Raw genomic sequence first — 14,053 nt, forward strand, 5'->3', positions numbered from 1 at the left:
TTTGTTATCGTCATAAGCCCTCGGGCCGGCCATTGTATCCCAAAAGAGTCCTTTTTGCCTCCAAACTTCACCAAAAAGGTACAGCTTGGACACACTCAAGAGGGAAAAAATGCAATCTCCCGATCGACCGCACAGGAATTTACCTATAGCGTAAACTGTTATCATGTTACATTTCATCGCAAAATTAACCTCACTCTAGCCTACATTGTTTCAAAAGCATTTTAGCAAAAAACGCCGTCCAAAACATCATTTTTGCCGCGCTTTGTTGTCGATCCCAGTTTGACCTTGTCCCAAACCGAGCTGTTTCCCACTGGGCGCTGGACGATTTATGACTTAAATTATCTCCAGCGCTGAGCTACTTCCTTTGTACAAATAACGGGGGGATTAATTTTATCTCGTTTATTCTTAGCGACCCCGCACAGGCTTCGTGGTGAGGATAATGATTCTACCGATCCACGGAGCCTGGTGGAGGCTAACAGCATCCGGTTATCCTTGGTTGGGGGACTCCCATCCAAGAACTGACCGAACTGCGCATTGCTTAACTTCCGAGATCGGGGGATCGCGCCACGTGGCCGTAGCATATATACTTTAATTAAGTACATTGAAGCCCACTTCGTCCAATTACTACTAACTCCAAAAAATGCTACTTGAAATGTATCAGCTGGTCCAGTGCAACATGTGGAGATGGTACATGTTCAATAAATTTTTGTCATTGGATGGGAGACAAAAAAAAGAGTTCAAATTCTAACCCTACCACTACTGCCTTACAATGTTACCATTGATGCATCATACAGTACATGTAGGTACACAAATTTATTTGGAATGTAATACAGTCAAACCTGCCCAAGCGACCACCTCTTCTTAGCGACCACATGGCAATTACGACCACTTTTTAAAAAATTTTCCCCATTGACGTAAGCATTAAGCGACCTCTTCACAACGACCACCTGGCCAACGCGACCGCGACCACCAAAAATTGGTACCAAAGCCTTGCCCATAACGACCGTTATATTTCTAAATCTTGAGTCATCAATTTTCAATGATAACTAGCATGATTTTGTGCCAAATTCGGCCAGTTTGCATCGGATTTTGACTGACATTACGATGTTATATCAAAGAGATTAAAGATGGCTGCGGATGAACATGCATGTGCTTGCTATTTGCCATTAAACACATCGTAAACCGTTAAACTGTTGCAACGGACATGTTGTAAATTTGAGTCGCTACTCTTCTAACTGACCACCTGACCAAATCGACCGCTTTTGCCCGGTCCCCCGGGTGGTCGTCTTGGGCAGGTTTGACTATAGATAGAAAGATCATACCTCTCAATACATGTCTGTCTACATTGCTGGGATCCAGCTCATCGTGTGTCAAGAAATTCTCCAATCGTTGTAGGGAGACTCTGGCCTGGTAAAAAAACAGTCTCAGTTCTATCATAATCACAACACAAAGAAGATGATATATAATTATGGCCTTTGTCCAAACTTGACGTCTTCCCAGAAGAACTACCCTCATAGCAATTATCTTTACAATCCATCCATAGGTTTTCACCACAAATATTCGTAAACACACACTGACACGCAGACAAACACACACAGAAACAGGCATGGCATCCACAGAGGCAACAATTATCATTGACTTTTCTTTAAACAGTAAAAGCCAGTTAATTGCACAACTGATAATCGCACACTTCTGTTAATTGCACGGAATCCCAAAATCCCTTGGTGGTGCGGTCCAGCTGAATAGCTTCGCTTTGTTGCACCATTCGGATAATCGCACGAAAACCACTGTCAAATGGGGGGGCGTAATTAAGCGGCTTCTACTGTACTGCAAATGCCAATCAAGCTTCTACCTTCATAAGTTCCTTACCTGGACCAAGTTTGTGATGAGGTTTGGAAGCGTGCTGAGAGGACAACGTATGATGTTGAAGAGAGCGAGAGCAACAAAGGCCTTCTCTGCATCCAGAATGTTCTTCTCATCAACCATCACATAAACTGCAAATGTTGTCAAGGACACCTGAATATGAAGATCAAAAATCATACATAATGTAAAATTGTTAAAAGCAGTTACTCAAGCAACTGAATATGGTTTTGGAAACGGTCAGACGTATCAACTAGCATCCACTAGTTTTCTTCAGTGACACTGAAGAGACCTGGTGTAGAACAGGCTTTATACCCTAACTATGAATTGATATGTAAAGGACAGTCCAATAGAAAACAAAGGGAAGACAAGTCAAGAGGACGTTGTTGGCTACCCAAGTACCAAACATATTAAACAGAACTTAAATTTCTAAACTGAAGATTTCAACTCACCAGGACGGGTGCACAGACCCATGTGAAGGTTGTTAGAGCGTTGACAAACGCGATGTTCCGAAGGATCTGAAGCTCCTTTGATCTGATCTTCTCAATTTTCTCTCTGAAGGACAGCTCCCAGGCGTACAGCTTCAGCACCTTGATGCCGTTTAGCACCTCGTTCATTAGCTTCATTCGAGTGTCCTTATGCTTCATTTGTTTTACCTAAAGATGATACGGGCATTTACGTATACAAAATATAAATGTGTAACTTCCTCTTAGGGCCTACATGTAAATAGAATAGAATTAATAACATTTATGGATTTATAAGGACTTCATGTAATCAGTATGAATTGTATTTTCTCATGAACTCAATGAAAAGAGGCCTGCAGACCAATTTGATTAAGACATCAAACAAACTTACATCACTCTGCCTGCCAACGAAAAGTACTTCAAATTCACACCTGGAGCTTTTTGATTATGTTTCCCAAGATGGCATTGACTGGGATGAGTAGGATCATCACGCCCAGCCCGGCCAGGATGGACGCTCCGAGGGTCTGCCACAGGAAGTATAACGACACGGCAATCTGGAACGGCGCCGACCAGAGCATGTTGATGTGCGAGCACAGGTCCATGAATCGCTGTGCGTCCACCGACATCAGGTTGATGATCTCGCCAACGGTTGAGGACTTGCGAGCCTCGTTGGTGAGTACCACAGACTGGAGTAACGAAACCAAGTCAGTCTGTAGATTTTACACTTAAACGTAACAGCCAACACAAGTAACAGTGGAAAATTAATTTGAAACCGTACTGTATGATGAATGCCTGTGTATAGTTGGTATTACGATGTGTGTTACATGACATTGTACAGTAGTGGTAAAGGAACTATGTTGCAAGTTGTACGACCTGTCAAATCTAACTTAAATTAGAACATCTAACTGTAAGCACTGCTTTATGTTACAGTATATCATGAGAATGTCCTTGTTGTATTTGGTGGCAACGTAGTTCCATTCTACGGTAGTTCGAATTTCGAAGAACATTTTTCCGACCACTTACTCATCCTTGTTGGTAATTCTGGAACTTAAAGGTGAGTACTTATGACTTCTTTTTGTTCCTTTCTGAGTTTATAAGTCGGCTTTTAGTCCACACATTCCACTTTCTTTAGCGCTAGCCCAACTTTATCATGACAAAAATCTAATTCTGGACTGCAGGGAATTGAGTGTACCTTCTTGTAGACAGCAGATATGATGACAGTTCGGAGGCGCATGCCCATCAGGAAGCTTCCATGGAAATACTGTCCCAACACCAGTGACTGGAGGATGGCCACAACCCACAACAGAACAGCATACAGGTAGCCTTTCCACGAAAATACCTCCTTGACCTTTGTAAAGGAGATCAACAACCTACAGGGGGTTGGGAGCAGGTAGAGTTTTTTTTACATTCAAATTTTGTTAATCTTCATATTAAGCAAATGGACAGTCTTTAATCTTTTTTTACAAAGCAACACAAAGTTTTAGAAAATATTCCTACCACATGCACATTTATATTACGCCATGTACTTAGGATTTGGCTGTTCTGAAAAAATAGCGCTTATCATGGAATCTTATCTGTGTGGATGGTAATCACAGTAGAATGCTAAATTAAACTTTCTTCCAACACAAAGGTATACACGGATGAAATTTTCAACAACCACTGTTGCCTAATATAATAATGATCAATCACTTCAGAATGTAAACTTGCAAGAGTTACGGACAAGTGATACCTGATCTTGCGGATACGTGACATCAGCTATTGAGATGGTGGGCAAATTGTAAACTTCTTGAAACATTAGACCAACTGCTGACGTCACATAGCTGCAAGATCATGTGTGAATGAGATCACATGTCCGTAATTCTCAAATCATCATACTCAAATTATGAAATACATGTAGCTGATTATTTTAGCCCATTTTTCTCTCTTAAAACTTAACCAACTACCATTATGTAGCCATTTAGTTTAGCAATTTCTCCCCTCCCCATCACCAATAAACCCAAGAAAGTTACTACAGTAATACCTCAAGAGTTGTGGACTAACAAACAGGAGAATGTCCTGTATCAGCTTGTACAAAGCGATTACTGCAAACCGGTGCCAGAAACACCTGACCAGAGCTTTGACAAGGGACGGGTTACACTTCTTGGCATTCTCTGATCCATCTACAATCTCCACTTCTCCTTTGTTGGGTAGCAGCTCATAGCCGACCTTCCCCACTCCGTTAAGATTCTGGTAAACGACCTTGGCATCTTGACTGTCAAACCTAAAGGTTCAAACAATGTGTCACTACAAAGCAATATTTAGAACTAACACCGTCCACTACCAAACTTATGTATGCATAACCATCAGAACCTTACAGTTACATAACTATGCAAATTTATGCATAATTAGGTTCAAATATGCAAACTTAGCCTGTAGAAAAAAATTAGGAGGCATGGTGTGTTTCATTTTTTTTAAGGAGTAAGCTTTAGGAAAGGAAGACACTTTTATGAAAGTACACAATAAGCATATACAAGTAACCTCATGCAACATCTAATTTAATAACTGCTTGCTATTAATGTACAATCGTAACATGCAGACAGTTGAACTCCGTGATCATTGTTAATGGTGAAGACTAACAAAACAAGATACAAAATGTACCTCTGGAGCTCAATGTATGTATGGGCCTCATACATAGTTTTAAATGCCGCACCACTTTCTGTGCCTATGCTCCAAATATGGTACCAGGACCAATTCTCTTGGCCGGACCAAAACTCATTCTATAGAAAACTGTTCGTTATATACCAATTTAGATGAGCAAAAAATTGAAACAAAAGCCCTCTTGCCTACATACTATTTACAAATTAGATTCTCTCAAATGGTAGACCTGAAATCAGAGCAGTTCTTACTTTTGGCATTTTTGCCGCTCCTTTTGCCATTCTTTCTCAAACACTGGAACAACATGGTCCGACCTGTCCACATGGTTCAGTGAGTACAGATCAGCTCTCTCTAGAGCACGCTTGTACCCCAGTATCACCAGCCTGAGGAGATTCAAAACAAGTCACAGTTAACTGAATACATGGCAAGCTGGTCTGAAATACAATGTAGTTAAAGTACAGTAACAGCAGTCTTCCACCTATGTTATGTGCTGTAGTAGCGGACTAGTCTACAAGTGTGCTGAGAACAATTCAGGTTAAGTGTCATAATTTCCTGAGAACCATTGGCAGTGCTACTTAATATAAATGTAAGTTTAGATGTCAGTCACCATCACCTTCTTCATGCAATAAAATTAAACATTGAGTATCTTTTAGAGATGAACGTATTATCAGCCAATGCCACCATGCTTAAAGAAAGCAGCCAGAAACCTATGTACAGTGGAAGCCGCTTAATTGCACACCCCATTTGCCGGTATATTTTGTGCAATTATCCGAATGGTGCAACAATGCGCAGTTATTAAGTTGCACCGCAACTCCATGGGATTTGGGGATTTCGTGCAATTAACAGAAGTGTGCGATTATCCGGTGTGCAATTAACTGGCTTCTACAGTAATATAGCAGCATTTGGGAAAAAAAAAATGCAGTAGAGCAGTACTTACGGATTGAACCACCAGAAGGTTATTTTAGACAGGTAGGAACTCGACTCCTCTGGGCACGGGTTCTGGTGAGAAATATGAATGATAAATTTTTCATAAAATGTGAATCAGACGATCAATAGTAAGTTGTCAATGGAAATCTGATGGCGCAAGATAATTATCAGCTAATGTATTACACATACATGTGTATGTCTGTTATTCAATTGTCTTAGCATAAATCATTCTGAAGCGAGGTTGAGCTGACTAATTTCCAACAAAACAAATTTTTGATTGTTCAACTCCGATCTTTGTCAACGACAAGGAATGAGAAATTCATTGCATCTACAATGTCGCGTCATGCAGATTGTACACGTGACTCAGCTGTGGATCATAAGTTATACGGGGCCTGAGACCCAACCGTCCCTCAATAGAGACGGGGGACACATGTTTTCTGCAACTTATGATCCACTGCTCACCGAGTCACACATTTTATGACATTACAGAGGTGTAATACATAGGTGCAATAACTATTGTAACAGCAGTGCAGTGTGTTAAGCTTCCTCTTAGCAGAGAAAGAAGTAAGCACCATTTTTTATCAACTAAGAGTCTTTACTATGACCCGGCTTTAGCATGCAGTCTTCCATAGTGGTCTCCCATCCAGGTACTGACCCGTCTGCACGTTGCTTAACTTCGGAGATCAATGGATCAGGTGATTTAATGCGCCACAGCCATAGCCATGGTTACAAAGGCTGCTCAGGAAAGTCCCTACCCCATTCGATATTGCACATTCGAATTGCTCATTCCTTGAGAGTTGAACAGTCGAATGTTTGGGTAAATCCATTTTTTGGTATTGGAAATTACAGTTTAACTTTGTCTAAACTACAGTTTTTCTATGACATCTTCATTAACTTTAATTTGTAGTTACTGTATTTCGCCTACCGGATCTCTGCTGGCCTCGGAGAAGAGCGGCGCTCGTTCGGAGAAGGCTGACAGGATGAGCTGAGTCAGTACCAGGGGGAAGTACAGGTAGAACGTCACGAATCTGAACGTGTCACTCACATTTCCCTGTTGATACAGAAGTCATATTGTCAGAGAACACTGGTGCAATGATTTACAAATGTATATCCTACATTAACTAGGTCTTCTCATCTTAGTCTATCTTTTGTCAAATATCTCTACTTTTCATGTTGTATCTGATTTTCTCCCTCCTAATTTTCTACATTTCATTTCAAGCCGAGTTTGCATCTTTTAGTGTAGAATTTTTTAGAAGTAGAAATCTCATTCTAAGTCTATGCAATGTGGAGTTGCAAGTTATTATAATAATCCCTCATAATTATGAGGGGGAGCTTTTTCTTCAGTACATAAAAGAAGATCACCTCTTCCCTTCCCTATATAGAATCTTGCATGTGGTCTTACACAATATACCTTGGATAAGATATGCTAAACCGGGCTGAGGTTATTGTTGGCATGGCCTCGAGCCACTTGTTAACCAATCAGCGAATCGCCTAAATGTTTTCTTTGGGTAAAGACGGGTAGAGGTCATGCCCTATGTAGGATATAGGTTACCCCTTGGATAAAGGTGAACTAGCGTTACGTGTACATCTTGTAAAAGCTGCAGGCAAGGGTCTACATGAAACAACGTCTTTCCTCTGCCATTAAAATTGTAAATAAATGTCGTGCAAGGAAGGCTAGACAATGGATAGACCAGGCTTTTTGTTTCTTTAAAATGTGAGACGAGCACCTCTTACGTACCTGTAGTAAGGCTACTCTGATGTTGGAGCGGAATGTGACGATACCACACAGAGTGGCCAGCAGCCAGAACAAGAAAAGGACGACTGACGACTGTCTGCCCTTCAGTCTCTCATACTGGATGAAGAACCCAGCCAGGCCCTGAAAAATAAAAACAGGAAGACTTTTTACATCATATACTAGTACATTGTATTTGCTAGTCAGCAACACATTCAATGCCATGGATTAAGGTCCGGACTCATTAGGTCCGGACCTGAACCTAAACCTCCGGATTCTAATCCAGACCTGAACCTAAACGTGGGTTCAGGTACGCATCCCTACGTCTATACAATGTCTGTAGTAATGGCTGCAGAACTAATCCGCGATTAGAAAAATCAAGCAACACGCCGGCTGATTCTGCATACCTCTCTGTGCAAAACATGGATTGACCTATACAATGCATTTGTGCACACATAATTGGAGCTGTGTTGACTTTATTTTCATATTTTATGTGGTGACCACTCCACCAAATTCACTGTCAACATGTGTTTTCAGTGTTTTCCTACTGTACTACATACATAATTTTGTGAACTTAAACATATTGCAAAACCTCAACGTTTCTCTTTCTACTGGAAAAATAACTCCCAGGGAAAATTTAAATAAGTTTACAGAACTCACCATAGACATGGCCAGGATTAGAGGAGCCACAAAGTTGACGGCAGGTACGTTGACACCATTGGTGTATTCCCACAGGGAATAGCACAGGTCAAGTAATGTCACCAGTACTAGCAGAGCGGCCAGAGACTAACATAGGAGACAAAACAAAAACTTGTGTTTGTGTCATGATGAAATCGTGATATTTGTGGTAGATAGGTCTTGGGGCAGAGAATAAGTACTGTATGTTTATACTACTTAGAGGTTTTTTTAACTGAAAGGCCAACATTGTTTCAAACTTTGGAGGAGAATACCTCAAGAACGTGTTGCATGATTGTCTGGAGCTGTAGGAAAGAGCAAGACAAAAACCAGTGGAAAGTCAGAGGGAAATAGTCTTGGATAGGACACACACTTGAGAAAGCCACCATCGAGCATCACACAAGGCCCTAACCTGGAACCCACAGGGAAGTGAAAGAGGGGAAGGCACAAGAACAGCTGGAGAAGGGACACTAAGGAAGAGATGAGGAGCATCAGTAACAGCTGGCACGACCTGAGAAGGAAGGTGATGTGTACAGTAGAGGACGATAATCGGTGGCCTATGCTCTGACAGGGCAGAGGGCCTAAGAAATTAATTAATTCACTGCATCCCATGTTAGGACTATTTGAACCTGTCACATATATGTAATGGAGAAAGAGAAGAACACTGATGGATGAAAATTATGCACATGAAGTCAAAAGCTGCATGATTAATGAGGAAATACTATTAATAATAATTCCGTGGTGGTAAATGATGTGAATTTCATATTTGTGGCATTTGAATTAAACTTAAGGTGAAAATCAAGTACAAATCATGCAAATAAGGACCTTATTTGCATTAATGATCCAAAAATCTACTATATGGCCTTATTTCTTAATATGAGTCTGTAAATGTGTCATTGTACATGTACTTACAGTTTTGGCTTTGTTCATCTTGGACATCTGTATGTATCCTCTGTTGTGTCTGCGGAGGTACAAGTAGTACAGGGGGGCCACCGCCCACAGGAAAAAGCAGGGGATCCACACCAACACTGTCTTCTGGAAACATGGTGTCAGATCCGGATCCACCGACTCCAACAGGTTATGGTCCTACAGAACATTGATGAGAGAATGAATGAATAAATTAAGTAATCAATTAATAACTGAACATAAACATAAGTGGGAATGCGTGGCGCAGCGGGACCGTGTTCGACCCGTGACCGAGAGGTCGCGGGTTCGAATTCGGCTGCCGCGTTACTGATCTTGTGCCCTTGGGAAAGGCATTTAACATGACTTTCCTCACTTTACTCAGGTGAAAATGAGTACCTAGCTTCGGCTAGGGCAGTACCTCGGATAGAACGTTAAATGGAGGTACCGTGTATGAGAGCCATACCCCAGACACGTTAAAGAACCCGCCACACGTGCGATGGTGCGTGTGTGAGTGGTTCTACCTACAGTATCTTGGCCGCACCTGGGGCAATTACTGTCGTATTGAGGTCACCTGAGTGGCGCCGAATTGCAGCTCGCTCCAGACCCTTGCAATTTAGCCCCGCCTATTGTAACCTCCTCGCATTCAGCCCCTGGCTGCAAAGAGTGAGTAGTCGGCTCACCCCAATAACGTAACAACGTCGCCTATACATAATGTGACGTGGGTTTTCAATAGCTTGAGGCAGGATTTCAAAAGCGATTTGGTGTTTTGCGACGACTTTTTTTGGCAGAGACATTTTTACAGTATTATAGTTGCTTTGATTCTTGAAAATATTGCATGAATGTATTCCCTGCAGGGAACTGGATGTGCAGCAGCCTTTGGACAAGTCTTTGGGCGGAAAAGGAAATGCCTCTGTTGTCTTGTATGTGAAATGCAGTATTGCGGGCAAAGTGCTGCCTAATGGGCCAAGAATATGGCTTAAGGATATTTCAAATACGTTTTCTGTTTCTGGCAAGAGAGAACAATATGTTATCTTCTTTTTGTTGCCTATACAATTGAACTAGGACAATAACGATGTTTCAAGTGTCATTTTTACGAAATCTGGTCTGAAATCTTGAATTACGCAGCCCGTCGATAAGAATATGTTCAAAACAAGATAGGTTGTGACTGTTATTGATGGTTTTTACCAAAAATAACATTTCTACAGAAAATGTCAACTGAGTCTGTCGGTCAGTGACAAGACACTCTTTTCTATCAGAAACATTGAATTGTCCAAATGATGATCACTTGAAAAACGATGATCACTTGAAAAACGATGATCACTTGAAAATTGTTAGATTGGGGATTTTTAGCCAATTTTGACCCAAAATGTATTTTGGGCTCCTGTGCCATGAAAAAGCCAGCTGATCTGAAATTTAGCACTAGGATAGTAGTAGGAATGGAAAATGGGTCACATAGACCAGTCCATTTTACATAGATAGGGGTGTTCCGGAAGAATTTATTCTTGTACTGGGGGAACTATACTTAAAAAATTCACTTTGGCATTTGTTTGAGTGGAATGATGTTTTGGGATAGGTCAATTTCCACAAATAGTTGATATGTGACAGTATCTATTTGCATGTGGATGTAGTGAAATATGCTGTAGTTGCTCACGAGCAAATGTCGGCCTTTCCAGTTGGTTACGGCTCCAACTAGCGATTTCACACTTCCCATAATACACATCGCCCCTATGGCTGTTAGTTGGTTTCACCCGATTACGTCATGGCTCACGTCTGGATTTCCGTCCGCAACCTTTGTTATTTTTGCTGTCAGAATGCGATTAAACCCTGTCCTGTGCAAGATTCCACACAGAACTACAGTCTCTGAGATGTGTTCTGTGTTCTACCTGGTAAGAACCGATTTCCCGTGCCCACGGGGTTTCATGCTTCGTGACCAAGTGTAGGACGCAGAGCCAAACTGTTGTGAAGTCGCAGCTCTGTTTTCCTTTGTCAGATTCCGGGCAGCCCAGGTGGTGCATTATGGGAAGTGTGAAAACGGCGAATAATGTAGCTCACAGCTGTCGCAGCTCAAAATGCAAACATGTACCTATTTACATTAGTGGAGCTTTCTTCGAAGCACCGCAAAAACCGACTACTCACCCAAAACGTTGATCCACAGAAGCGATCCAACCCTGGGAACTGGGTAACGTTACCCGCCATTTCCACTTATCCAGGGATCCCCGGGATTGTGTCCTGTTAGCGATCGGGCGATACCAAGCGCGGGGGTGACGGTGCAGTTAACTTGCAATACTTAAAATTCCGCAGGCCACTTCTACATAAGACATATATGCGCCTGATTTCGGGGGAATATTGTTTCTTCCGGCGCTAACCAACATATCGAAAATAGGAAAAATATGAGGACAAGACAAAGGATTTCCAGGGTGGCTATTTATCGTAGTGCTACAGAGGTTCGGTTCGGTGTGCAAAATAGTGCACACGGATGCATGGGGATTTATCGTACTGCTCAAAAGCTTAGGTGCGGTGTGCAAAGTTGAAACCGGAAGTGACGATTATCGTACCCAGGACACTCAAATGGAAACCCTGGGAACGACTTTCACTAGATTAGACCATAGTGAGAAGTACACGATTAGACTTGGCGGGTGTCAAGCCAACCCGTACGATTGCCAAAACCGTGGCCGTGCGACATCACTGTGTGCAGACACCGCAGAAAGAAGTGTTTGAGTCTGCGTAGTAATGCATTCCATCCGTATTCCACCAAGCTACCACAACGGTCAGGTGTCCATATACACGTAACTTCCGGTTTCAGCTCTGCACACGTGCTTTGCACACGGCACCTTTATTTATAGTAGTGACAGATATTAGGTGCCGTGTGCAAAACCTAAACCGGAAGTGACGCTCACGTACCCAGGATAGTCACATGTATACCCCGGGAACGACATTCACGTGATTAGACTTGTCAACTTTCCTGACCAGGGACAAACCTGCGACCACATGGCCATTGTTTTTCTCGGTCCCTTGGATCTAAGCATTAAGAAATAGTCTATAGCGGCCACCTCTCCAATGCGACCACGGCCACACGATTTCTGGTGCCGTAGATACAGATACACTGCGGACCGTCGATGTGCGAGGATTTGGAGTTCCCGACAGTGTCATTATGTAGGTAGCGGAAGGTGTGCTTGTCTTGAACGTTAGAGCACAAGTCTTTGTCGGCGAATTTACCAACATTTCACATGGCAATATCAAGGAGGTTATATTCAGAATATAACCTCCTTGGCAATATCAATCATTTTCGATAGATATGACTTTGGCAGCGTCAGTTGAATTTTGCGACGATTGACACAATATTACTTGGTGAGAAAGATGCATGTGTGACTTTTTTCTCGTGGTCAATTGATCAACATTATTCTATATGGCTATAGTGGCCACTTGTCAATAGCTATAGTGGCCACATTTCTCCAGCCCCTTGAGTGACCGCTATAGACAGGTTTGACTGTAGTCTCTACCAGGCCAGACCGGTCCGCATTAATACCGGAAACCACAGGGAATCACATGAAGGAGGATGAAATCTACTGAAATACAATATGTTTTAATGAAAAAACATGGCAGGTCGCTATATTTTGGCAAAGAATGTTGTACATATGGCCCTGGAGTGAAGAAATCGTCATAAAATGCCCTAGACAACAGGCGACGGCTGCCGCTGATTGGGGGCCTACTTAAATAATAGCTGTGTAGAGATTCTTGCAAATTAATTTGATGAGGTTGGGCATAGTAGGTTATCATTTGCGAGTAAGTTTGTATGGATTGAACTTTTAATTCTTGAGATGATTGCATATTTGTTTCCTCAACTCTCCCATCGGATTACATGTATTAGTGGGGGAAATTGTTGCGTCACCCCGCCAGACAGGCCTGGTAGAGACTAAAACAAACATGGCCGCCGGGCCTGTAGGTCGCCAGTCGTCACGGAAATTTCCTGACGATTTCTTCTTGCCTATGCCACACATAGAATATAATATGCCAAAATATAGCAACCTGCAATGTTTACTAATCAAAACATACTGTCTAGATTTCTCCGCCCTTCATGTGTTTTTCTGTGATTTCCTATGATTTCCTTTGTCTTCCGGTACTTAGGAGTAGCCATCTTGGAACCCAGGGAGGGTGTATTATGGGAAGTGTGAAAACGACGAATAATGTAGATTACAGCGCTTTTACCATGCATATAATAAAGTTAGTCAAGATTTCTTCAAAGCATCCACAAAACCGACTACTCACCCAAAACGTTGACCCACAAAATCGATCCAACGCTGGGTAATGGCTACCTGCCATTTTCAATCTTCTGCTCTAATAACGATGGTGTCCTGTCAATCGTAGCACAGGCTCCGTGGGTTGCGCACTGACGGACGACTCCCCTAACCATAGCATTCTCTCTATTTGGCCAATGTCTGCTATTTGACTAGCGATCCGGCGCGGAGCCTGGTAGAGGCTAATTTTGTCGATCGGGCGATACCAAGTGCGGGGGTGACTGTGCAGTTTTCTTAGCGTCATGTATACATTGGTCACAGCTGCGTATGAAATAAACGCCCGCGGTGATTTTCGCATGATTTCGGGAAAATGAACAAAAGAACTTTTGTAACTTCCGGCGATGGTCAACATATGGAAAATGGGAAAAAATATAAAGGCATTAAACAAAGGGTGACGAGGACTCGGAGGAGCAAAGTCCAAAGGAGGAGTCAGCAAACGAGGCGAAAGGTATAAGTGTAAGGGTTAACTGTACTGAATAAATGTATGCATGCTTTCTACATTCCGTTCACACAGGATCTCATGGCAAGTCATGCGGGATATAATCAGCTAAGTTGCCAAG

General features: G+C 42.2%; 2 protein-coding genes across 4 annotated transcripts in view; both read right to left on the bottom strand.

Moving 5' to 3' along the window:
* The window catches only part of LOC118428888 (multidrug resistance-associated protein 1-like), a 74,875-nt gene extending 63,147 nt beyond the window's left edge, over nt 1-11,728 (bottom strand). The window contains exons 1-2 of the mRNA XM_035839166.1: nt 11,335-11,728; nt 9,354-9,378 (exon numbers count right to left, since the gene is read on the bottom strand). Of these exons, the coding sequence (XP_035695059.1) occupies nt 9,354-9,378; nt 11,335-11,394 (85 nt within the window). The 5' untranslated portion in view covers nt 11,395-11,728. The remainder of the gene's footprint in view (nt 1-9,353; nt 9,379-11,334) is intronic.
* The window catches only part of LOC118428883 (multidrug resistance-associated protein 1-like), an 83,710-nt gene that overhangs the window by 13,614 nt on the left and 56,043 nt on the right, over nt 1-14,053 (bottom strand). The gene's annotated exons all lie outside the window — the stretch shown is intronic.

This window comes from Branchiostoma floridae, chromosome 13, assembly GCF_000003815.2.
Source record: "Branchiostoma floridae strain S238N-H82 chromosome 13, Bfl_VNyyK, whole genome shotgun sequence".
NCBI classification, from domain to species: Eukaryota; Metazoa; Chordata; class Leptocardii; order Amphioxiformes; family Branchiostomatidae; genus Branchiostoma; species Branchiostoma floridae.